This window comes from Ceratina calcarata, unplaced genomic scaffold (assembly GCF_001652005.2).
Source record: "Ceratina calcarata isolate Rehan_Ccalc_2016 unplaced genomic scaffold, ASM165200v1 scaffold151.2, whole genome shotgun sequence".
Lineage (NCBI taxonomy): Eukaryota > Metazoa > Arthropoda > Insecta > Hymenoptera > Apidae > Ceratina > Ceratina calcarata.
Genome location: NW_017136308.1, coordinates 74,296 through 99,148, shown reverse-complemented (window position 1 = coordinate 99,148; position 24,853 = coordinate 74,296). Strand labels below are relative to the sequence as shown.

Below are 24,853 nucleotides of genomic sequence, written 5' to 3'. Positions count from 1 at the left end.
TGAGCGATCACTGTGAAGATCCACGTGGAAACAGGTCGCCCAACCTGGCTCATTGGTATTTTATTATCGACTTTGAACGTCGACCACGAGACGCTATTAGGCCCGGGGATGATAAGTCTCGTACACACGTTGTCCTTCTACCGTTAATAGACACTTACTTTTGGTCAGATTCTTCGAGAAACCTGTTTCGTGGGACCCGTCCAGCGCCTCTATCGAATTTCAAACGCGTGTACACAGGCTACTTGCTGGATTATTGTCGTTCGTATGTAGGTCACCTTTCTCTTTACAACATACTAAGTATTTCCCATCAGCTTGTAGAGGTATTCGTATATCGATCGTCGAACTATAACTAAATCGCAGAGGGACTGACCCCTTCGCCGGAAACAAAAGTTGAGACTACAGGCTAGCCGCGAGGTGCGCGTCCACCCTCCAGTTGAAGAGGGTCAGGTGAAACTCTTTAGACGAACCAGGGGTCCAGTTTCCTCTAGAAGGGAGCAGTTTATCCCCGGACGAGATGCATGGAGGTTACCATAACCTGACCTAACTCTTGACCATCCCCACGGGTGTGCACGCAAATGGCTGGAAAACCTGGCCGAGTAACTTTTACCGCGTTAGCAAGGTGTAACAGATGCCAAGCTTTTGAACCATCCTTTGAGAGGAGGGTGATTTCAGTGCGTATGCAAATGCGAGGGTCCGGGCTATTGTTCGTCACGGAATATCGACCGGCCGACCGATTTTTCTTCCGGCCCGTCGAAAGTTAAACCCTCCTACTTAGCGAAACGACCTCCATTGTTGTAAATCTGGAAATCTTTTAAAATAACGCGATGTTATACCTGCGTAATCGGTTCACAATGGATTTTAGACTTTTTATTCAAAATCGCTGGACGTTTCTCGACGAGGGACGAGAATTCGACTTCTCAAAACAATTTTCCATGAATTCCTTATAAATCCGTTTCTCGGTCCCCTGGAAATGTTAGTTTTAAAAATTTTAGAATATGAAACAACTGTGAAAGTTTTAACGGGCTTGTACATGGATCATCACTTTTTCAACATGTCATTCCTGTCTTACCTTTTTTCATCAAGGGACTCGATAACGCAATCTCGGTAATCAATAGCATCAGCGGTCATTTTAACGACCCTTTCTCCTTCCATGGGCCACAAAACCTCGAAATATCCACGAAGCATAAAATGCGGCTTCCTCTAATTCACCTGAGCAGGTACAGATACATTATATCTCCGCCTATGGCTAACGTGCAAGTGTACCTATATATTCATAAGGTATGCCGGTGCGGCGTCTTCTTTGTGCTGTCTGGAAACTAACTAAATAAATAGTTTCTAGAAGATGCGGTTCGATTCACAATGCCACCGCTAATGTCCACTTACGTCCTCCCCCGCGGGCCCTTTCAACTATCGGGGCGTTTTAGTGCTTTACGGCCATCATAATACCGTCTTTCTTGGATGGCAGGTAAGCCAGACCCTTGAGAAGGGTTTGATGATTTGCTACAGTATTACGAATACCTCCGCTCGCTGTAATTATTCCTAGTGTACTAAATTCTATTGAAAAGTTCGAGAGAACGGTATAAAAAATTGTGTTCGAATTCACATTTTACTTTCGTTTATATACTTTACCAAAATCAAGATCCGTCATTTACATCGCGTCGTTGAAATGTTGTTTTCTCTCGTGTGATTTCGCGCACGTTTATTAGTAATCAGAAATAATGCAAGGTGTATTCTCAATCAAAGGATCGGAGAAGAACAGCCGATCCGTGAATGCAATTATCGGCGAGACGGTGGGAAAAAAAAGTGGCCACGCGAAAAGATCGGCGCATTGAATCGCATAATGAAGCCGTTTCGATCTGAGTTTCCGGTCGGCCGGTGATCGCCGCGAAACGCTTGTTGGGTGGTCTCTCATTACGGCAGTTCCCTCAATAACTTCTTAGCACATTCGGCCAAGAACATATGGCTTCTGACCGTTGAATCGGGAATGACTGGCCTCCACAGAGGACAGTATTGTAGGAGCCGAAGTGATTTTTCATGGGAATCGTGCACGGTAAAAAGTTTCGAGACCGCCGATGCACGAGATAACTAGTACCTTTATGAAATCTATTAATCACCATTCCGTTTAATTAAACGTTTCCCATCGAGTAAGCTACTTTTTCCGATAAATAGTGAAAAGTCAATTACTGTCTTATAACAAACTGTAAGCGTGGGCTTGTTCAGTCATAAATTATCCGCCGTGGAAAAACCAGTTATTTACGCGTTAAGAGAAGGCTTGGATAAAGTCACTAGAAGAAACCCGTATTCTAACAAATGTGCTCGCTTTTATCGTGATATAGTCGCAGGATCGGTAGTTCAATCCTGCGATGAAATAAACAAACGTAATTATTGGAAGAAGAAGGAAACGATACACACGAGGAGTAAAGTAGAATGTGGAGGAAACAGTGTAGAGAGAACAGAAGAGAGGGAGAAGGCTGGTAATTATCATTTCTTGTACAGGCCGCCGGTATATCTGTATAGTCACGGATATAGGCGGTTTTGCAACATTCGGGCCCTCATTGTGGCGTGGTTCCCCTACCCCTCTCCTCTTCCATGTATCTCTTTCTCTCTTGTTCACGCCGTATCTCCGTTCCTTCTTTCCTCGGTCGCACCCGCGCGCGCATCTCGCGGTCTAAAACAAAACGAGACGCTACACGGGCCTCTCTCAAGGATAACGACTATGAGGCCTAGGCTGAGCAGGCAGCCATATTGCGGACAATTGAAACCGTTGCACTGGCTCTTTTTGGGTATACATATACCTGCAGCTGCGGCCGCCGAGCCGCGCCGGTCCTCGTTCTCTCGTACATAGATATATCACGCACACCATAACGCGCAGATGCGCGTCGCCCGCTCCAATTAATGCGAACTCACGCACGCTACCCGGAAAAAGGGAATTGCGAGTAATTAGATTCCTCCCGAAAAATAGCCGTGAACGTGCCCATACGAAATTCCTGACCAAGGTCGATCAAGTTCTGTGGACCACGTGAATTCATCTTTTTCTTCTTCAAAAATTCCAACATATCTTTTTTTTAGAAAAATCTGTTATATTTGGGAACAAGACTTCGTCCTTTTGAATTGGTAGCAATATTTCATGCCACGCCATTAATCATTACTGTGTGAAATGATTGCCCATGTATTTTTTTTTTGAATGTTTGGAGTATAGTCGTGGAATAAGAAATTAAGTCTATTTCCTCTCGGTAAAAATACGCGGTAACGGGCAACGTTCAAACTCGTATACCGGGACAAAGAATGCATTTGGCGCATTACGGAGGAGTTTTTGAGAAGGAACAGCGGGAGGGGTGGGTAATCCGACACCGGCACAAGTTCAGCGCCAACGCTGTAAACCATATGGCAAAGTGGGGACGGTCTCTTTGTGCGTACCGTGAGCGTGAACACGTATTTACATTATACAAAACGATCGCAGGAAAGTCGAAAAGTCGAGTCCAGAGAACATACTCGGAAAAAATTTCGTGATTACTGACAAGACGAGAGTTGAGATAATTGAGGCCGAGTGGTGATTACGCCTTGGTTTAGAGACGAATAATCGATTCAAATCACTGAAGAATTTATGATCGTTTATTATAACGGTAGTTGCTTTACATGGTAGTTTCTACAAGGTGGGGACAAAAATGCTGGGTTGAAAAAAATAAATGTAAATCGCTGAGTAGGATGAACAATTTTTCAGCCACCACGGTGCCTGAACGTATGTCTGGATCCGAATGGAATGGCGTCGATGGTAATGCAACTTCGACACCCGACGAATGGCGGCATAGCGCTTGGCTAGAGGTAGGGGAGACGCGGCTTCGCCGAATCTAAAGGACTCTCTTGGTCAGGCCGGTAGAACCCGAAAGTCGTCCTGCGCCGTAGGACCCACAGTCGGACCTGAACCTACACGGTCGGGATCCAATCTCATTTGGTACTAGCATAGCTTCGCTCACTCACCTCGGATTACTGGTTGCTCCGGTCCTCTCGTCTCCTTTTTCTCCACTGGTCGTTCCTCGTCGTCGATTCCTTCGAAAATCTTATTCCCACCTCGTCGTAGATCATTATCGCCAGACATTCCACGCCGTACCCACGATGCAAATGCAACGTAATCGGGAGAACGGAATTTGCAAATAAGAATAGTGATTCCGGATGCCTCTTGAATTCTTAAAGAAGCCTTGGTTGCAATTCTTATAACGCTCGAATATAAGCAAAAAAAAGAAATGAGGGAGAATTGTGTCGTTGATCTATTGTACTTTCTTCAATGGAAGCTATCTTCGTTGAGAAGCCTTACTGTTGCCAAATATCAGTCATGATGAGAGATTAAGTGCATCAAGATCACATTAACGGAGTCTTCTTTGGAAATTTTGCATACAAGGCATATGAATTCGCATTCGCGAGCCTCGGAACTACAGCAAATTCGTATATTAGACTGTGCACGAAAGCTCGGGCCAAATAGCTGCGTCGAGTATCACGAGACCGAATAAAAAACGATCTATTTATCATGACACCCGCGATCGTAAAGAAAGGTCTTTCGGGGATACTCCGCGAAGGATGTCTGATTCATCAGTTTCATTCATCAACGTCGGACGCTTCTGTTTCTTTCATTTCTTTGAAACCTAACACGGTTCTAGTGTACGTGCATCATGCAAAAGTGTGAGCATGACCGCCTACAAGAAAAACACCACCGGGCCCTTATGATTAAACAGATCATTAGGGAGACGCTTCTTAAATCCTTTCTTCCTTTTATCGATATGGATCATCCTGATATCTGATCATTAGTCGTGGTCCCACCCCAGCTGTCCCAAATGTACTTCATTCTTCAAAATCCATCATTCGTGCATACATTTTGCGAGTAGTCTTAAGCATCATCATCATCATCATCGCCGCGTCGGTATCATGGTGAACGATAACTCCAATCCTGAGAGTCAAAGATTCACTGGGATTCAATACGGTGGCCGAGCGGTATCGACCGGGTATCTCCACTAATTGGGATTTCGGGAGTTTCCGAGCGGAGGTAGAGAGAAAAAGCGACACCCAAAGGTAGGGCGTGGGTCCGAACATCCGAACATGGTATGATGCGATAATGCGGTACGAGGCGACGTTCAGTGGAACAGAGGGTACCAGACGAACGGAGGAAGAGAACGAATTCGAAGTAGGAAGAGGAGGAACCGAGAAAGAGAGACAGAGATAGCGAGGAGGGGGGTAACGAGGGTGGGGCCTGCCGCACTGACCTTGACTAGGCCCGAAATTGAGGTGGGTTGAGGTGCTGCCGGGCCCTCCTGTCCACCTTCTCTTTCTTTCTCTCTTCCTCGCTTCGATCCAAAGAGGATTCGGCCGTCTCTCCGCGTCGCACCGCGGCAGGCCCCACCGGTCCTGGCCTGTAGTTCTGCATTCGCAGACTCCTCCATCAAGGACATCACAAAAAGTACATTAGACGAAAACACGTTGCCATTATACCGCGGCGCGCAGCGCACCGCGAAAGACGAGAGAGCGAAAACGCAACGTCTGCTAGTTTTAAGACCGGTGCGCGAAGCGCACAGCCGAAAACCACCGCCCCGCGCCTTGCCGGTTCCTTGCACACCAACATGAAAAAAGCCCACGGCCGTCTATTCCTCCTGTCCTGCTCTACGACTACGCCAATCTTTAAGCCGGGCTCGAGACTCACCGGAATTTTTAATCAATTCTCGTTGATAAACACGTGTGACAATGACGATTTGATTGAATTACTTGTTAGATTTCATTGATGGAACAGAGTTGGAGTCGCACACGATACTGTCAAATCTGATTTGACTCCACATCGAAATTCGTAGCAAATACTGTTTTAAATAAAAATTACAAAATAGCTTTATAATAGTATCGTCAGGATGAACAGTTGCAACAGACAGAAGAATAATTTTGAGTCAAGTAAATTTCCAAATGCTGTCTTCGAATGCACACGAGCGTTTGTGACACACAAGTAACTCTTAGCGGGATTAAATTTTTAGCACGTCCCCCTTGAATTCGCACGAACGCCAAAAATAAGAAGGCGATGAAACGCGCCTTAACTGCCGCCTTTATTTCTGGCCCTCGCGTTGCACCTTACCGTCCTCCGTCTCACTTGTCGACTCTTCTCGTCTCTCATTCTTTCTCAAGATCAAGGTCAACTCCGCGGAGATGACTGGACTCTTTAAACGACGCACCTTTTCTTCGTTGCTCCTCGTTCTTCTTGCCCGTAGCTGAACACCGCAGTGTCCAGTCTCCCAAAAAGTTTTTTAATGTACCACGGCGTCTCCGTGTATCCAGTTTAGAAAGTCTATCATGCGATTCGCAGAAATAAACACTCAGGCTGTGCCCGATCGGAATCGCGAGATTCTAAATAAAAAAGAGAAACGTTTCGCGACACGCGGTTTCACGCGCGTTGCATGAAACATCGGATTTTCTTGTAATTATCATCGTTACTGGAGCCGCACGATATATTTTATCATACAGACGAGCGGCGCAACCGCAGTTTGTCGCGCCATAAATCGTATCCCGCGCAAACGAGCAAGAAATAAGTGCGACTTCTTACGATTCTGTCGCGAGACGTCGGCCACCATCTCTTTACGAACCGCCTAGAAAGGGATATACCAATTCCAATGAGGTGAAATACCATTGCTGCTGGCGCGGCGACAATTATAATTCTGACTCGCTTTCTCTCGCGCGATCATTAAAACTCGATAGTCGTTTCATGAATTCACCACGCCCTGCAACGCTTTAGAGAACATTTCGGTAAAATTATAATTGGTCGACACGTACACGCATTACTATTTTCATTTTCTTTTTTTATTTCTTAAACCTCGTGCATATTTTATTTTCAAACTAAGAAGCCAATAAATAATGGAATTATTTTATTTATTTAATAATTGTGAATCTAAAAAACTATTAAAAATTTTATAATTCCATTTTAAATTAATAATAAGTGTTAAATCATTACAATGATACTCCGGTTGTTTAACTCCGTTGACGAGATTTCTCGCGCGTTAAAGTTCATTTCGTGGTTGTCCGAGCCCCGGTAATGGAACCAGTCTTACCCGCGTGGCTTTTTCTATCTGGCCGACGATAAAGGCGGACAGACACGTATAAGTGATTCCTCCGCGACGCGACGACCGCGTGAAGGAACGTTTTAATTGCGTTATTTAAGGGCGGCACGGTGAACCGTGCATGCGAGCAGGAAACTGCATACGCGCAAACGGGTTTCCATCTACGGCCTGCGATGCCGGGGCGGTTACGTACACTCACACAGGATCGGCGATCGCGCGGTGAGCAATTCGTTCTTGTGAAAGTCGATTCGCGCGGAACGCCGAGGTGCCTTTAAACACCCACGTGCTACGGTGCTAGTGATGGTAGCGACGACGGTAATGGTGGTACATAAGTAAGCGAGCGAGTACGTACGTATACGAATACGTATCCGCGAAAGCCGTCAAAGCCAGGACCTGTTCCGTTCACAAACCGATCGTTCGCGATACCTGGGCATCTAGGGCTCCGTGAAATCGTTACGATATTTATGGCGTACGATAATCGATACCCCCGCTTTCAGCAGAATGTTGTTAACTAGTTGGAAAATAATGGTCGACTTAAAAAGCGTATCGTTACCTGATATATTTGCCTCGTAGAGGTTTACGCTTCTGTACCGAGATAGCTGTTTATCTTTATTGTGGCTATAGGTTTATTATCGTGGCCACTGACAGGAAAGGTATGTATTGTAAATCGGCAGTTTACGGTGTGCATCGTGCTGTGCATAAGAAAGATATGTGCGCGGATTTTCCGATCGCGAGGTTATTTTTCTTACGAATATTGCCTGAAGGATGTTTTATGGGAAACGGAGATGAAGATATCGGAACGAATTTCTCGCAATCAAGAGAAAACTTCATTACTATGCGTACAAACAGCTTGCTTCTAATCCTAATGTGTCTATACATGCCTTCAGTTTACTATAGTAACTAATGAGAGTATTAAAGGGAATTTCAAATCCGAGAGATATTTTATGAAAGAATCATTTTGCTGGAGAAGTAAGAAATTAATTGTTGTACTGATGTAGGCTCAATGCGCGAATGATTGAAGATGGTAGCATTATACCTTTGTTAATAAACGACAAAGTTAGAGGCATCCGTCAATCCGTAAACAGAATCGATAAAGCTCCCAGTCATTCATGACAATAGGAAAATTTTGTAGAGTCATTACTAGTGTAAGTACGCAATAGCACGTGCAATGATCCGCACGAATATCGGTGCCATATAAACACGCCTCCTTACTGAACATGCAGACGTGTTTTTATATCGCGCAACATGTTCAAATTGTATAAATTAAACTAGCATATTTGTTAATACGTGTTCATTTTCTTGAAATATCGACGTTGATTTTGAAAATGCACTAAATGATATGAGTAAAAGATGCTAATTAAATAAATTCGCAAGGGCAATTTTGACAACGCAAAATTGACAAGGGCAAAATTAAATGAGAAGCTGCTCTATACAAAAGTTATTGACACTTTAAGTTCGTTAATTTCTATACTGATGAATCAAGATGTGAAACTTGACTAATAAGAATAAAGCGCGTGTGTCCGCGGGCGACAACGCCCACGTTTCGTGTAATATGTACCTCACGACAAGTCCTTGGCATTAAGTATGCAAATGCTCCGACGAAGATCGTTGCGTTTTAATTCGTCGGCGAATTGGCAATCGCGTGGACATCTCGTCAATTGGATTTCGGCGCGGCTCGGCGCGACACGACGCGGCGACTTGTTCCGTGAAATCATTGGCCAGTAATTAGGTTGACTCACACAGGATCGGCGATCGCGCGGTGAGCAATTCGTTCTTGTGAAAGTCGATTCGCGCGGAACGCCGAGGTGCCTTTAAACACCCACGTGCTACGGTGCTAGTGATGGTAGCGACGACGGTAATGGTGGTACATAAGTAAGCGAGCGAGTACGTACGTATACGAATACGTATCCGCGAAAGCCGTCAAAGCCAGGACCTGTTCCGTTCACAAACCGATCGTTCGCGATACCTGGGCATCTAGGGCTCCGTGAAATCGTTACGATATTTATGGCGTACGATAATCGATACCCCCGCTTTCAGCAGAATGTTGTTAACTAGTTGGAAAATAATGGTCGACTTAAAAAGCGTATCGTTACCTGATATATTTGCCTCGTAGAGGTTTACGCTTCTGTACCGAGATAGCTGTTTATCTTTATTGTGGCTATAGGTTTATTATCGTGGCCACTGACAGGAAAGGTATGTATTGTAAATCGGCAGTTTACGGTGTGCATCGTGCTGTGCATAAGAAAGATATGTGCGCGGATTTTCCGATCGCGAGGTTATTTTTCTTACGAATATTGCCTGAAGGATGTTTTATGGGAAACGGAGATGAAGATATCGGAACGAATTTCTCGCAATCAAGAGAAAACTTCATTACTATGCGTACAAACAGCTTGCTTCTAATCCTAATGTGTCTATACATGCCTTCAGTTTACTATAGTAACTAATGAGAGTATTAAAGGGAATTTCAAATCCGAGAGATATTTTATGAAAGAATCATTTTGCTGGAGAAGTAAGAAATTAATTGTTGTACTGATGTAGGCTCAATGCGCGAATGATTGAAGATGGTAGCATTATACCTTTGTTAATAAACGACAAAGTTAGAGGCATCCGTCAATCCGTAAACAGAATCGATAAAGCTCCCAGTCATTCATGACAATAGGAAAATTTTGTAGAGTCATTACTAGTGTAAGTACGCAATAGCACGTGCAATGATCCGCACGAATATCGGTGCCATATAAACACGCCTCCTTACTGAACATGCAGACGTGTTTTTATATCGCGCAACATGTTCAAATTGTATAAATTAAACTAGCATATTTGTTAATACGTGTTCATTTTCTTGAAATTGAAATGATTTTAAAAATGCACTAAATGAGATATGAGTAAAAGATGCTAATTAAATAAATTCGCAAGGGCAATTTTGACAACGCAAAATTGACAAGGGCAAAATTAAATGAGAAGCTGCTCTATACAAAAGTTATTGACACTTTAAGTTCGTTAATTTCTATACTGATGAATCAAGATGTGAAACTTGACTAATAAGAATAAAGCGCGTGTGTCCGCGGGCGACAACGCCCACGTTTCGTGTAATATGTACCTCACGACAAGTCCTTGGCATTAAGTATGCAAATGCTCCGACGAAGATCGTTGCGTTTTAATTCGTCGGCGAATTGGCAATCGCGTGGACATCTCGTCAATTGGATTTCGGCGCGGCTCGGCGCGACACGACGCGGCGACTTGTTCCGTGAAATCATTGGCCAGTAATTAGGTTGCGCATAATGATTGTAACCGGACAGACACGTTGTTCCTGTAGATACGTCTGCCGCGTTTAAAACGCGCGCGTGTGTTAGCGCGAAGGAACAAAAACAGGAACGGACGAGAGATTAAATTATTATTCTCACAGGAGACTCATTAATAGCGCAAAAGAAAAATACAAGCGGCCGCTCGCGACTCGTTGTCCGTAGGAATTGCTCCGATCTTAATTGCCGCTTCTAAGAATCGAATGGAAAAGTCGATAGGACCCCGTGCGCAAAGCGCGCACCGGTCTCGAGAACCGCGTCTTTTTTCAACACTTAGCATTTACGCATTAATGAACGATTGCTTGATTTATTACTTTCCTGTTCTCCTTTTCTTCTAGAGTATTTATTCCTCCTTTTAATCCAATGAAGCATCATTTTTGCAGCGTTACGTCATCACGATGATTTATCTGTGCTTTCTAAAAGTTTCTTTGAAACTTTAATCAACCTCGGTTTTTAAGAGGAAATCAGTGACTGTTGAAAACTAGCGTATTATGATATGACCGAAAGAAAATAACCAACTGGGAAGCCTGTTTCGAGATAAGAAAAATGTTGAATAATCAAGTTCGCTTTGGAAAAAGTTGCAATTACCGCACCGTCAGTTGCAGAGTGTTAAAAACGTACCCAATTAAGCTCACCGAAACTAAGGTTTCCATGGGAGCAATTAGTCCGTTAAATCGAGTTCTTTATTGTATTCAATTCAACTTCTTCGGCGGTGCTCTGCTCGCTTTTATTCCTCCACAATTATACGAAATGATCATAGGCGAGCCGTTTCATTATCGATTGGCCTTTTTACCTGAAATACGTACAAAGTTCTGGCCTTAAAAATGAAATCAATGTTTTATTTAAAAATTCACAATATGTAGATGTGTCATGTAAAGTATCTTACGAACGGAATCATTCAGAATGACTCATGAAACAGCATGAATTGGCCTGTACAGAATAGTCAACAAGGCCACGCATGAGATATTAAGCTAGTTAACCGTAAACAGCTCGACAGAGTCGATTACATTGGACGTAATTAAACTCATCATCTTCTTCGCTGCTTCGCTTGATCTCGGATTGGAAAATCTGATTACTCTATAAACTATAGTTGCAAGAGAGATCAAAAAGTGGAACAAAGAGTAACAAACGAAAAGAAGTATCTTGAAATATATACATATAGTATATATTTATATATTAGCTGACGGTTTTTTGTTATTTTGTAAATTATAGTTTGGGACTCTGAAAATCAGTTAGTAACCGCGTTACTTAAGTGGCAAGTGATGATTTTCTCTTTTGTCGGTTCATCCACGGTGATCGTGCAGGCGCGTGCAAAGACGGCCGCGTGCGCTCCACGGTTACGTGCCAATGACTGTAAACAGCGAACGGACTGAAGTAATTTGTGCGGCACGGCGCGCGCGTGTCCGAGCACTCGTGCCACTTATAGTAACGAGTATCGAACAGATTCCTGTTATTCGAGAGGTGGGTATCGAGAGATTTCTTGTGCGCGGTCGCATTCGAATTTTCGATCCGGGGAGCACATCTAATAACTTCATCAACGCCCCTCTCGTAATTCCAGATTAATGTGCGAAATCCTGAATTGTCATTTATGTACGAAGATGGAACACAATCAACTGGTACAAATTTATCACCCAATATTATGATAATTATTTGGAGACACAATTACGTTAACATGAAACGGAGAGAACGAAGGGAGAAAAATGAAAGAAAAATGAATTGTTCATAAATAGAAGCTATTAATAGAGAGTTAAATACAATTTACAAATTGAAGCAATATTTTTGAGTAAATAACAGATACAAATTTTCGTATTTCAAAAGAAATGAGGCGATTTCTTCAAAATTCGCATGGGACGAGAGATTGAACGTTTATCGCTGAACCGTGTCGGCAACGTAATGATGGTGCATATATCCGTTGAAACGCACAAGTAAGAATTCGGCGGTGAGTAGTGCCGATCGAGAGATCGGACGAGAGAATTCGCAAGGCATCGTGGAAAGATATTGCCTCGTTATGCCTGTACCAGCACTTTCGGCCACTTGCTTCGCTTATCTGTCGCACCATTTATAAGAATGCGTGTGCGCGTGTGCGCATGAGAAACTGCGGCCTCGCCGCCGACTATTCCTCGGAGTCCGGTTGTGATTAGAGGAACCTAAATACATACAACAGAGAACGTCGCGTCGCGAACCACGACCAGAAAGATCACAGTGTTCCTTTGACTCTCTCGTTTACCGCTGGAGGAGCAGCAGCGAACAACTTCTCGTGTTACCTTGGATATTAAACGCTCGTAAAACGTTTCGGTGATGTCGGAATATTGCAATAAACGCGCGAGAACCTGGCGACCAATGTAGCGTTTCCAGTTCGTGGACGAGAAACGAGTGATTTGAGTCGCGGCGAATCATAGAAATCGGCGTCAACAATTTCTAATTTGAATTCATTAGGATGTTAATAAATACGTTCTAATACATCCCATGTTGTCTTCTTCATTAAACCATGTAATTGGCTTAAGAACTTTTATAGTTATTGCTCTCTGGTTTTATACGAGCACGAGAAAAATTGAATTTTGGGTTTGTACAAAAACGGTACCCCGATGGATCACTATCTGCCTCCATGGTTTCTCGCACACGGACGCACGAGTTTTACACCCACGTGTGGTAACGCGCGGATCACCGGCTTCGGGTTTTGTTAGTGGTGAAGCAGCTCGAAGGCGGGCACGATGCTTAGGAGGCTATAAAAAGAGAAAGCTGGACGGTATTGAAGCACATACGCACACATCGTCGTACACGCCGGTGGGTGTGCAACAGGGTCGTGTAAGCGCGGACTGTAAAACGCGCGACAGGATTATCCTAAGACCGTTCCTTAACTGCCCCGCTGCGCGGCGTTCCTCGTGTTACAACCAGAATAATAAACGGTGTAATAAAAATTTTCGGGGATGCACTTTTTATGAAATTGCGATAAAAATCCTAAACGAGTCTGCGCGATGGTAAATCTTCGACCATGGAATCGGTGAAGGCATTTTTATGTAATTCGTCGAGTAGATTCTAGTACAGATCGTTTCTGGTCGATCGTAAAATTCTACGAAACGACAAAGTTTCATTCAAGGTCGACGTAATAAAAGGGTTTCTAAACGTTTCAGGAATTCTCTCTGAGCCGATTTCGACAACCACGGTCCTTCGTTTAGAATTTAAGGGAATACGGTTCAGAACAGAAAGGATCTTACCGAACGCCAAATTGGCATAAACGGTTTCTTGCGTTGCGGAACGGTTTCTTTGAGAGAACTATTTTTAAACGTGGCTGCCCTCGAGACATTCATGTTGGAATCAGCAATAAATGTCAGTAATATACAGAATATTAGTTTCTTAGAAATTGATTAAATTGATGATAATTAAATTTTAATGCCACTATTTTAAAAGATTTTACGATTACAGTAAANNNCTTTTGGGATCGATTGTATAGCCAATACATCCTTAAAGAGGTTTTACAAGACAATAAAAAAGTGAAAATGTTCAGACGGATGAAATGGATGCGTATTAGGATTTTACATTAAGCTTAATACGCAGGCTACGTTTCTAGTTTTGATTATTTCGACTCTATCTATATAGCTTGTTGCTTAACAGCTAGCCATCTCGTGCTTAAAGCAACGACCAGTGTAATTATTGGTCCATCTCCCACCTTTCATAATCCAACTGTACTGTTCCCCGACGCTCTGCTGACACTCGAAGAACGTAATACGACGAAGAGAAAGAACGACGATGACCCACAAAATTGAGATCCTCGAGGCGTGCACAATTATTGTTATTATGGGTTATATTAATTGAAGAAACTTGGCACGAGGCGACGGTATAATTATTCGTCTCTGAAATTATGAAGTCTGCCATAATTGGTGATAATTCATGCAATCTACATTGTTCCAGTACGGTCATCATCCGATTAACTTTTTTCTCTATAAATGAGTGCACATAGTTCGTTTCTGTACTGTATTATGCGTACTCTCATTCGAGTTAGGGTAACCGGGTCCACCACGATCAGTCGCCCGTTGTACTTAATCATTCGATTAGATCTAATTCGCCTTCATGATTCTTCGTGTCGTTGTCTTCGTTGTCGGTTCAAGGACGAGTATCAAGCTGCGTACATACCTCCAGATTCTTTTTATCCTAGCGATTCAAGAAAGGGATCGTAATATAAAATTAGAAGATTGTCGATGCTATCGGCTCGGCCCAGCTCTGAGTTTCGGGAAAAGAATCTTTCGAAAAGAGAACGCTGTCAGGTGCTTGCCATCTGCCGTCTATTGATCCGGGCCCTTCAAGGTACGAAACCCTCGGCGGGGACCCTGTTTACCGCTGCCAACTCCGAAAACAGTGGAATTTGCTGCTGTTCTTCAAACGTCGTAACTGGAGAGGTTCCTGGCCCGCGAGTAAATTGACATAGGCCGGGTACAATTCTAATTTCCGGTATCTCGATTGTTATTTCAAAAACCCAAAATATCGTGCTGTGTACATTTTTTTTCTCTCAATGATATTTGAATTTAGAAAATACTTTTTGCAATGAGAATTTTGTATATAACTACATCTGAATACAAAGCGCATTGGATATTGGAAATTCTGTACTCCAGATACAGAAGGCTGTGTATTTAGGGCACCCTGTACCGAGCAATTTATGCGAAACATTCTGTACACAGGGCTCTATATAGAGCAGCCTATATAGGTCACTTTACACAGAATGCTCTAACTATATCAAACTCTGCACCAGGAGGCAGAACGTTTTATGCCACGCGACACTCACCTAATGAACAATTTACTCTACAGATACACAGAAAATGAGCTATTTTATTCCACAAACTATGTAATCAAGCATTAATACTGCACAGCCAATACTACGAACAATTCAATTCCTACATTTTAATAAGCAAAAAAAAAGTATTATTATGTGTTTCTTTTTCACATTTGCATTCGACTCGCTATCGCTAACAAACTTTTAATTCGTTAAGTGTAAAGCCAAAACGCAATTGCGGAAACAGAGTAGTCGGAGCAATTACCTATGCTCGCGAGCCGAGCGCGACGATTATCGCGCGCTCAAAGAAAATAATTTTAGGCTCGCGATAGCGATCGTCGGCTAATTCGCCGCAATCGAGAACAATTTACTGCTCGACCTTCGGTTATTGCCGGCCGGTGCAGCTGCGATCCGTGTCACGGAACCGTCGATCGCGTCTCGTGTGCTTCTGGAAAAACTCGAAACACTCGTGTCTCGTGCTGCAGCGAGTAAACCGAAAGGGAAAGAGAGTAACACAGGGGTTGGGAGTGCTAAATGTTTGAGCGTCGAAGCTTTGATGCGATGTATAAAAACGGCCTAAATTTCTGGAGGCCAGCGCTCGCGGTAATGCGAACGAAATGAATCAGGTGTGGGATACATACCGCATCGTGTGAAAATGAAATTTAGGATGAGGTACGAGGCATTCAAAGAGACGTGCATCGTTCTAAATAAAGGAAGAGACGCTCGTATTTTGCACAGAGACCTGTGCTGAATAATTAGTAGCGCTGTGTCTGCTTTGACCAATGCTTGTCCATTTAAGAAATTATCATATAGGATTTCACTAGCTGCTCATTGTTCGATTGCCACATTAATCTTTCATGGAACAATTTATATGTAATGATCGCTACATTTCAAATAATATAATTTTTTTATTGAGTATCCAATACTAACTCATTCTATATTAGATCAGGATACTATAAAAATCTAAAAGTCGACTAACTGTTCTAATTTATAGTATTTAAATCGGTAAAAAAATCGAGATTATAAAAGCTCTCCTTCATTTAAAAAGATACTTTCACCAAATTGAATTACGACTCTGAATGGACCTTTTTTAAAATTCGAGTGGCTACTTTTAGAGATGGGTTAAAAGATAGGAGCAGTTACATCCAATTGAAGTAATTCGTGGAAATTGGTAAAGATCCGATGAGCGGATAACGGCGAAGGAATGTGCCGGTACAAAGAAGTTAATGGTTGTAATTACTATGGTAATAGCGCAGGAGAAATTCCGAGACGGTGAATAATTAAAACGGGGAACGACGCGCGAGGTTTCAGTAGGCGCCGCTCAAAGATGCTGGTGAGTTAATCTGTCGAGAATCATCGACTCTCGGTATCTGTCTGATGCTCCCGTTCGATGACACTAACGAGAGACGATTATGCAGTGTCTGCTGGCTCAATTCTACTAATAGATTCTGCTGATTTCTTTCCAAGATCGTACAATAATTAACGATGGGCGCTTTAATATTCCTATACAATAAGGAGAAATTCGGAATTGGAATATGTTAATTAAAACGTGTTTTTATTTCACATACTTTATATTGCAGAGTCTGTATATTTTGCAGTTTATAAATTCCAACTTTCAATGACAATATAATTATTCTTTTGAAGAATTTTAGTAAAAAGGATTTGATAGAAACATTGATATATTGTAGCTTTAGCTTCGTTCAGCAGCTTCGAGTCATCTGACGGTCTGTTCCATCTTCCACAACCCTTCATACTCTAACGTGAGTTCTACCGTGGGTCGGTAACAGTGGATTGTCGGTGGTCGATATCCTTTCAGTGTCCAACAGAAATGTTCGTAATCCTCAGTTTTCACTGTCTACTATAAGTTGCGAATACATGTTGTTCAAGCGCCTTTAGTTTAAATAAATCGTTCATTATTTTCCCAAGGAAAGTGAACATTGATTTTCTTGACTCTTCCCATCTTGTATTACGATATTAAAGAACATATACAATCCTCAATTTTCAGATACAATACACCTGTTGCGCTTTTGCATCTATCCAGAGTACACTTAGAAAAAATGTAAAATAGTGGTACAGGAAATCTAACAATTATATTAAACAACAAGTACAACTATTCAATCAATTTGTTAATATAACAGAAATATTTCCCTAATTTTACATGCATTTGTTGCTAAATTTCATTTCATATATTGCAAATGGCTACAACATGAAAAATTCTTCTCTCTTGTATAAAAGAACGTTTTTGATGTCCAGACATGTACAGTGCCAAAGGTAATTGGTATCTGCTAGCACAGGAACTTTGAAGTAGTCATCGTGTCGTGCACAGCACCCGTGCCTGGCACTTAGATTGTCGAAGTAACGGTTAGATACCCAATAAAGTTCCTTTACGAGACACGATTTGAATAATTTCCTCCTCCTGTCTTTCTACCATCAATCCTGCTAGCCATTTTGCAAGCGAGGGTTACAATAAATGCAAGCGCGAACGTAGCTACTAGAGCAGTTTCATTCAGTCTCGACGAGGGAAGGAATTAGTGGCGGTTAAGAAAATCAGCTGACGACGCGTCTCTCTTGGTGTGACAAAACAAGAAGCTGACCCAGTTAACGGGGGAAAAGCGAAAAGCGAGCGATGACAGGGTATCGCTGAATCTGCATTCCTCGCGTCTGATTAAAGCATAAGTAGTTTGGCATAGGCGCGCAAAGAATTTCAATTTAGCGTTCCCGGAATTGTAAATCCCGGAACAATTCCAGTCCACGTTTTTCTAATCTAATATTTCTGTTGGAAAATTGGTTCATAAGATTTGATATCTTTCTTTCCGATGCATTGCATTACACATTACAATTTGATCCCTAACTTCAAAAACTTGTGTAAGAATTGCAGTAGAGTGTTTTTATTTATGGAGTACAATTTTATTGATATTCCAGCAGACAAACAATATTGACAGCGATGACGTTCCAAGGATTATTTACTTTGGCATCGAACTTGTTCTACTCTAACAAATTTTAGTAGCACTTCGATTTAACCCAGACCTAGATATCGATTACAATGCTTGTTCTCGTCGAGTATTGACCGATTCATCAAACCCGTCGTGCGATAATAACACCAAGTAACTTCAATCTCTAACGACAATCTCTTCAGACTTAAGTTCCACAATCTTTCAGATTTCGATTTCATTCGACACTCGTGAAGATTTCTGTTTGCACGTTATGAAAGTTAGTTCGTTTAGCAATTTACCGTTTAACGATTCTATATTCAGTTCTTTTTCTAAATCATAATGATAATGGTCGGCTGTTAAAGGCCAGCCGACTGATTCACATTCCGCGGGTCTGTAGGAATCACCTACGGCCGGCTGCTATTCTTCATCATGTTCCATCGTCGAACAGAACGATTCGGGCATTCTCCTCTCGGCTGGCTGGCAAAGTTTTCGGTGTGGCGGCCACTATTTTATTTATAGCAGAGGAGGTCGTGATGCGTTCCAAAAGCTACTCGTCGTACCAGTAGCACACGTACAAGCGTACCGGCCTCTTCGTCTCGCACCAGTTTCTACCGATCAGCGTCCGTCCGCGTTTCTTAAGACACAGGCAAATGCAGAACGCGGATCGAAGTTCGCCAATTGATCGGATCTCTATTATTCAACCATTATACAAGTTTCCAGTTATTCTATCCGGCGTATCGTGACTGTTCGCGAGACGTTCTATAGTTCAGTGTCAGAAAAACCATTAAATGATAAAAAAAATCGTAAACCGAAAGAACTGTGGAATGTATTAGGAGATGAGTAAACGTGGGATGCATTGAATGAGTGGTAGGTTCTCTTCTGTTCATTAAGTAGATTTACGATGCAAATGAATCGAAAATAGTATACACATGACGACAGTTTAGTTCAGTGCGATTATTTATCGTACAAATTATTAATCACTTATTCCGACGTAAGTATTTCGTTTGTGCTTTTCGAGCTGAAGATTTTTTGACGCGAGATCGGGTTCAAAAGCCAAGGTTAAGGCTGAAGATTTATGCATTCGGTATACCCGGAGAACGTCACGATCAATCGTGTCCCAACGCTGCTTTCGGCATGGATCCAAAGATTGACCGTTCCACGAACAAACCTGTTAATCGTTTCGTTTCAGAAGAGACCAATTACTTTTTGTTCCACTCTTATATACTTAGCCAGACGCCACCGAAAACGATCGATGCATTCTCCGCCAGCAACGGAATCGCGGTAATAATCCGTGACGTGTACACGCGCGCGAAGTGAGAACTGAGAACTGACAACCGGCCGCCTCATTGATAAATGCGGTTTAGAGCCAGGACTCGACGTACCTCGTGCCGGAACTCGATGGACTCGCGAAGCTGACGAAACCCGATTCATTTCAACGGAGTTTATTCATACGGTTATTCTCGGTACGGTTCCCGCAAGTCACCGGTGCGCGCAAAGTTATCCGCCTTATTGAGAGTTCATCGTGCTGCGTGCGGCCTGAAAATGGCGCATCTCCGACGTCCAGTCAGGCGGGAACATTACAAACCTTTCGGCCGAAGGAAGGTAAACAGAGAGAACAGGCTATTCAATTATTGTTGCACTAACTTGTTGAAGAGAACAATTTAGATAACAGAATTGAGAATTGATATCTTCTAATCCGACTACCTTTATTTTTAATAACTAATAACCTTGTGCGTATTGTTGCATTGTATTGCAAGTGTGAAATTTTTCGTTTTTACTGAAGCTTGTTGATTTGATTTAACTAACGATAAAATCATGCTTGAATATTTTACTCTGAGATCATTTTCTGGCATCTTGTTGACAATTGACGATAAGCCAAAGCGATGAATGATCTTGGCCCGACAAGCGAATCTTTGAAAAAAATCATTATTCTGATCTAACTTAACGGAAATCAAACGAGATTTATTCACGAAATACTGTGTCGAGGCTGAAACGCTAATGAAAATGTTGGAATGCCGAGAGGGATTCGATATAAAGTAAACTGATATGCAATAAAGCTTTATCCACGACTTGAAAGCAACTTGTGTAACCGGTCTATTCTTGAAATTGTACTTTAAATGACAGGATGCTTCGATGCTGCGTTTCTACTGAAATAGCTGCGACGTCCTTCGATGCCCAAGTGTCCTCTCAGTCGCCAAGTTTGCCAAATCAGCCTTTTGCAATGTGTGCTTCTCATCATTTGAATATTGGACATGGCTACTGTCGTTCGCGCTCCTTGAAGCATTTTTTGTAGAGCCGGAACGTCTTTTATTCAATTAACATCGACCTATGGAATAATACACCGTCGAGCGGACGTGTGTATGAAGATGTTTCAATTCGATCGGTTTGCGGTTACTCTCCTCTTAAAACAGACATGCGCATTTCGCTGTACACAATTATACTTCACCAAGAACGATTACTATTACCGTGAAATATGCTCGAGTAAATTTATCTGACTTCGTATAAAAAATGTTATCCAAGAATAAATAGAGATTGAATTGGAAAAATGGGTATGAAGGTATAGTGATTAAAAAACGAAGAGTATATAAATTCCGTCTCCTTGGCTATTAGCGTGTTAATTCTATAATCTTATACATTTGAATGAATTACTGGTGTTTAGGTAAAAAAACTTCTTTATAATAACACTGGAGACTCTAGAAAGACAAAAAGGCAACGCGTATTAGTTTGACCCAGTTTTTGAGGCAATCTGTAACTCACGTGAAAAGGTGAAACTTATCGTGGAAACGAGTCACATTGTTTGTCGATAAATTGGATTCTCCGATGAATCCGCGATATCAACACGGGAAATTCAGTTCGAAATTCTTGTTAAATCCTATTTGTCGTCGAGCTTGACGTGTAATCAATCGTTAATAACAAAAATTAAATCAACGGATTGGTCTCCTCGTCAAATCAACGTCATGATTGGCCAAGAGTTCGAAATTGTCTGGTATTTCATTTATCATTCACGTTGACGGCCGTACTACACTAATAGTATTGAACATTCTTTCTTCAATTGATTTTCTGAATCTGATAATAATTTATCATAGTTGTGTGTGTGTGTTCGCTGTTCTTAAGATTTTATCTATGATATTTGAAGAAATCACGATTGAACATAGAAAAGCACGTGTCTATTTCCGGTTGGGTCGCAACAAACCCACAAACTCGTCAACTAAACGATTCGATTGATTCGCACGACACAGTTTCGATCACTGGAGAAACCTTTGACCGTCGAACGAACGGCGACAAAGACGTCTCGTGGTTTCGCGATTTCCGACCGATCGTCTTCGGCGCATACCCCCACATTACCAAGCAGATACACGCCCAACCCCGAAACCCCTGATACACACGGAAATGTCCAAGAGGGTGAGCTGGTAGGTACGGTTTGATAAGACACGTTGCCTTCAGGGTGCAGTGGCCTGACGTTAGCTTGGTTGGTGGTGTAAGTGTGGGTCGCAACGGGAGGGTGAAGATCAGAACGGAAAAGGGGGTAGTTGTGGATCGATATAGTTACGGGGGTGTCGTCCGGCTTCCTCGGTGGCGCCACAGAGCGGGTTAGTCGGCAAATTCTTAGGCCGATGTATCAACTAAACCAGGCAGGAACGCGATTCGCGTTCGCGGGGACGTAGGATGTAGTGTCAGTACGCGGAGGAACGTCCTCGTCGTCGTTTAATCCACGCGTGCTTCCCTCGAGACCGACACCATCTTAGGTTCAGTGTACTGCAAATTCTGTGGAACCGTTCAATTGTTTCCGAGGAGGTGACCGATCGCCTGGGTCCAAGCGGCTGCTTTCGTTAAAGTTGTGAAGAGAACACGCGTCGTGCCGGAGGGCACGCGATCCCGGCTACTTTTTGACGTTTCCAAGCTGTTGATATTTGTTTTCCTTATCTACTTCCGCGCGAGACGAACGAACGCAGGTATTAGGTTAAAAAAGAGACAAAAATAGAATGTATCGTTAATCAATGAGAAACGTACGCGAAGCTTATTTAAGGAGATTCGCCTCGTCTATGATCAGACAGGGAAAGTAGGCTACGGAAGAACGCAGACAGGCCTTTTCAATAAATGTTGATAACGTCTCGCGGAGGGCCGGAGTCGATCGAATGAACATGAACTCGCCACTCCACGATGTCGTTGACCCGCTTCCTGAGAGCGTCCTACGCTTTCACAGGCTACCGAGTTCGAGTTTTCGTGGATTCGTAACCCTGGGTGAATCTCGTGAACCGGTCGCGTGTCTCCGGACAAGTGAAACGCCTACAGTGAAATTTCTCTGCTCGTATTCTCTTTTTTTTTCCTTTCTCTATGGTGCTATATCATCGGCACTGTTCAGACAAATTGTGTCGCCGCCGTGTTCAGGGAAAAATAAAAGGATGCTCGTCTAGATAAAGAGAGCTCGTTATTCTTCAAAGGATATTGTCGTTATTCTCGAACGAGAGCTAACATGCTCTTTTTTGTAATTTTTCAACGGTTAAAGTATTGACATTTCTATGAAGGAGTTAACCATTAATCGTTTCTTCCCATTAAATAGTCTCGTTTACTGTTTACAAAATGATAACGCATTAGATGGATCCTCCGTTACAAGCGGGTCAACGAAATCGATTGCCCTCTCATCGTGGGCTTCGATAATTCTAGACAGCCGAGCTTTTCGAGCTCAGTCGCTCGTCGTTTTCTCGATCATCCTGTAACCGTGGATAGAACAATTCCCCTTTACGTAGAATCGGAATTAATTAATTATCTAAAGTGATTGAGGGAATCGCGTGACTCTCTTCTGCTCGCGGTTTTCCCTGATATGATCTGTATTCTATTTTCATTTCGCTCGCTTTCCCGAACATCGTAACTTCCTAATTTGTCGAAATTTAACAAGATAACACGAATAATTCTCCTTGGTCGAAGTTTCGAATCCTCTTAGCGATCTGTCATCGTGGTCGGATACAATTGAAACCATACAAGCTCGATCGGAGAATCGATTCGGCCTTCACTATTAAATCCATATCAAGCTGAGCTATGATACGTAACTGTATATGTATATTATAAATTTCAATAAGAAATATTATCTGAATAACTCTCTAATCTTCTTTGGGTCCTCCGGACATAGATTACTTAGCTGTACAAATCTGATTTCAGCTACTGTTAAATTTCTCTGTCTCTTGACCAATAAAAGCAATCTGGGATATGTAGAACGGTTTATATTACGTGCCCAGAATTCTTGACCGACCCACAAATCGAAAATAGTGCAACTCGTACAAAGACAACGTCCGCGATCTGGCGTTGTTAGTTTAATTGCTAGAGCGTAATTACCGGGGGAGCAATCGTTAGGTAAGGCCGACCGTGGCAACCAAGAGCAAGACGCTGCTCACAGCTTCCTTCGTTAAGATCCTTCTTCTCAAGCGCAATTATATCAGCACATTTCGTGACAGCAGTGGTGTCGCCAGTTTGGCACCGTATAAGTAGTATAAGTCTATATTGGATGAGACGGTTGTTTAAAAGAGAAAAAACGTTCTTCTTCTAACTTTCCATGATGGGTCGATGAGTGGAAGTAGGAAATATTGTACATACTGTATAATATCTCTCCAATAGCATATATTGAGTTTTTTCTTTTCCAAACTGATTTAAATAACCGAATTCTTATTATGCTGAGATTAAACAATAGTAATGAAATAATATTGTCATCTTGACTATAAAAAGTATTTTATATTTAAATAGTAAACAAAGATTAAGTAACTTTTCTAATAATACTAGCTCTGAAGAATTGCCAATGAAAAACATGCACCTCAGAGATTCAAATTTTTCTTTATGATTTATCACTGGTACCGGGTCTGCGTTCATCCGTGTAAATCTTAAACTCCCTCTACTACTTCACTCAACAAAGGATCCCGTTGTCGACAGCGCGTCCAAGGGTGAACTCCAAGAGGAAATCCTCGAAAAGTGAACTCGTCTCGCGAAGGAACCCACGATGGTCGAGAAGATCGAAACAGCAGGTGATCGAAACGCGATGAGTTTGGAAAGTCGCGAGTAGATTGCGACCGTTGGCGTTTGGATGGCTTGCAAACGGAAGCGGAAAAAGTCGTGGAACAGCGGGAACTGAAGGAAGAAAATATCATCTGGGAGCCGTTCTCGGCATCGAGCCGGCCAGCATGACGTAGCCGCGCGGCGCCATCCAAGGATCTCATGTAATCGTTTCCCAACGACAACGTCGCGTCGTGAATTTTGATTTGACAAGAGACGATCGGGCAGAGAAGAAGAGAAAACGCAATGCGGTAGCGTGTGCTAAGCGCGAGCTTAGCGGATAAACGGTCGTGCCGGTTCACAGAGCTGAAACTGGGCCATAGCGGAGTCGCAGCGCCCGGATAAAAAAGCCATTCGAACAACGGCCCTAGCGACGACGGCGCTGGCTTCCGGCGATGATCGGATACAATCAACACAATTCTGGCTACAACAAGCTATTTACGCAGGTACATCGTCAGGAACTCTCCTTAACCGTTCTCCCTTCCCTGTGTCCGCTCAGGAATTTAATTGAAATTTCCTAGTGGATGCTCGGAGATTTACTGAAAATAACTGGAATATGTAATTATTACTCCTCGCGTTGTATCATGATCTTATTACACCATGACGGCCCTGTAATTCTTTGCCATTTATTATACTTTACCGAAGATTCACCTTTTCATTAAATAGAATTTATTTCGTATATAATATATGTTCACAGAAATTAATTACAATCCAAAACCGTTCTTTAATTAAACATTG

The 24,853-nt window shown here is 42.5% G+C and overlaps 1 protein-coding gene across 13 annotated transcripts in view; it reads left to right on the top strand.

Moving 5' to 3' along the window:
- Ca-beta (Calcium channel protein beta subunit) overlaps positions 1 to 24,853 on the top strand; it is a 64,397-nt gene that overhangs the window by 23,796 nt on the left and 15,748 nt on the right. Inside the window, exons 1-2 of one of the 13 annotated variants that reach the window (XM_018036424.2) lie at positions 18,635 to 18,943; positions 19,306 to 19,678. The exons of 6 other annotated variants lie outside the window; for them this stretch is intronic. In XM_018036424.2, coding sequence (XP_017891913.1) covers positions 19,619 to 19,678 — 60 coding nt within the window. In that variant the 5' untranslated portion in view covers positions 18,635 to 18,943; positions 19,306 to 19,618. Of the gene's footprint in view, positions 1 to 18,634; positions 19,679 to 21,681; positions 22,030 to 23,978; positions 24,562 to 24,853 lie in introns of those variants that run through there. 6 more of the 13 variants (XM_026819425.1, XM_018036425.2, XM_018036426.2 and 3 more) reach the window with 6 other exon arrangements.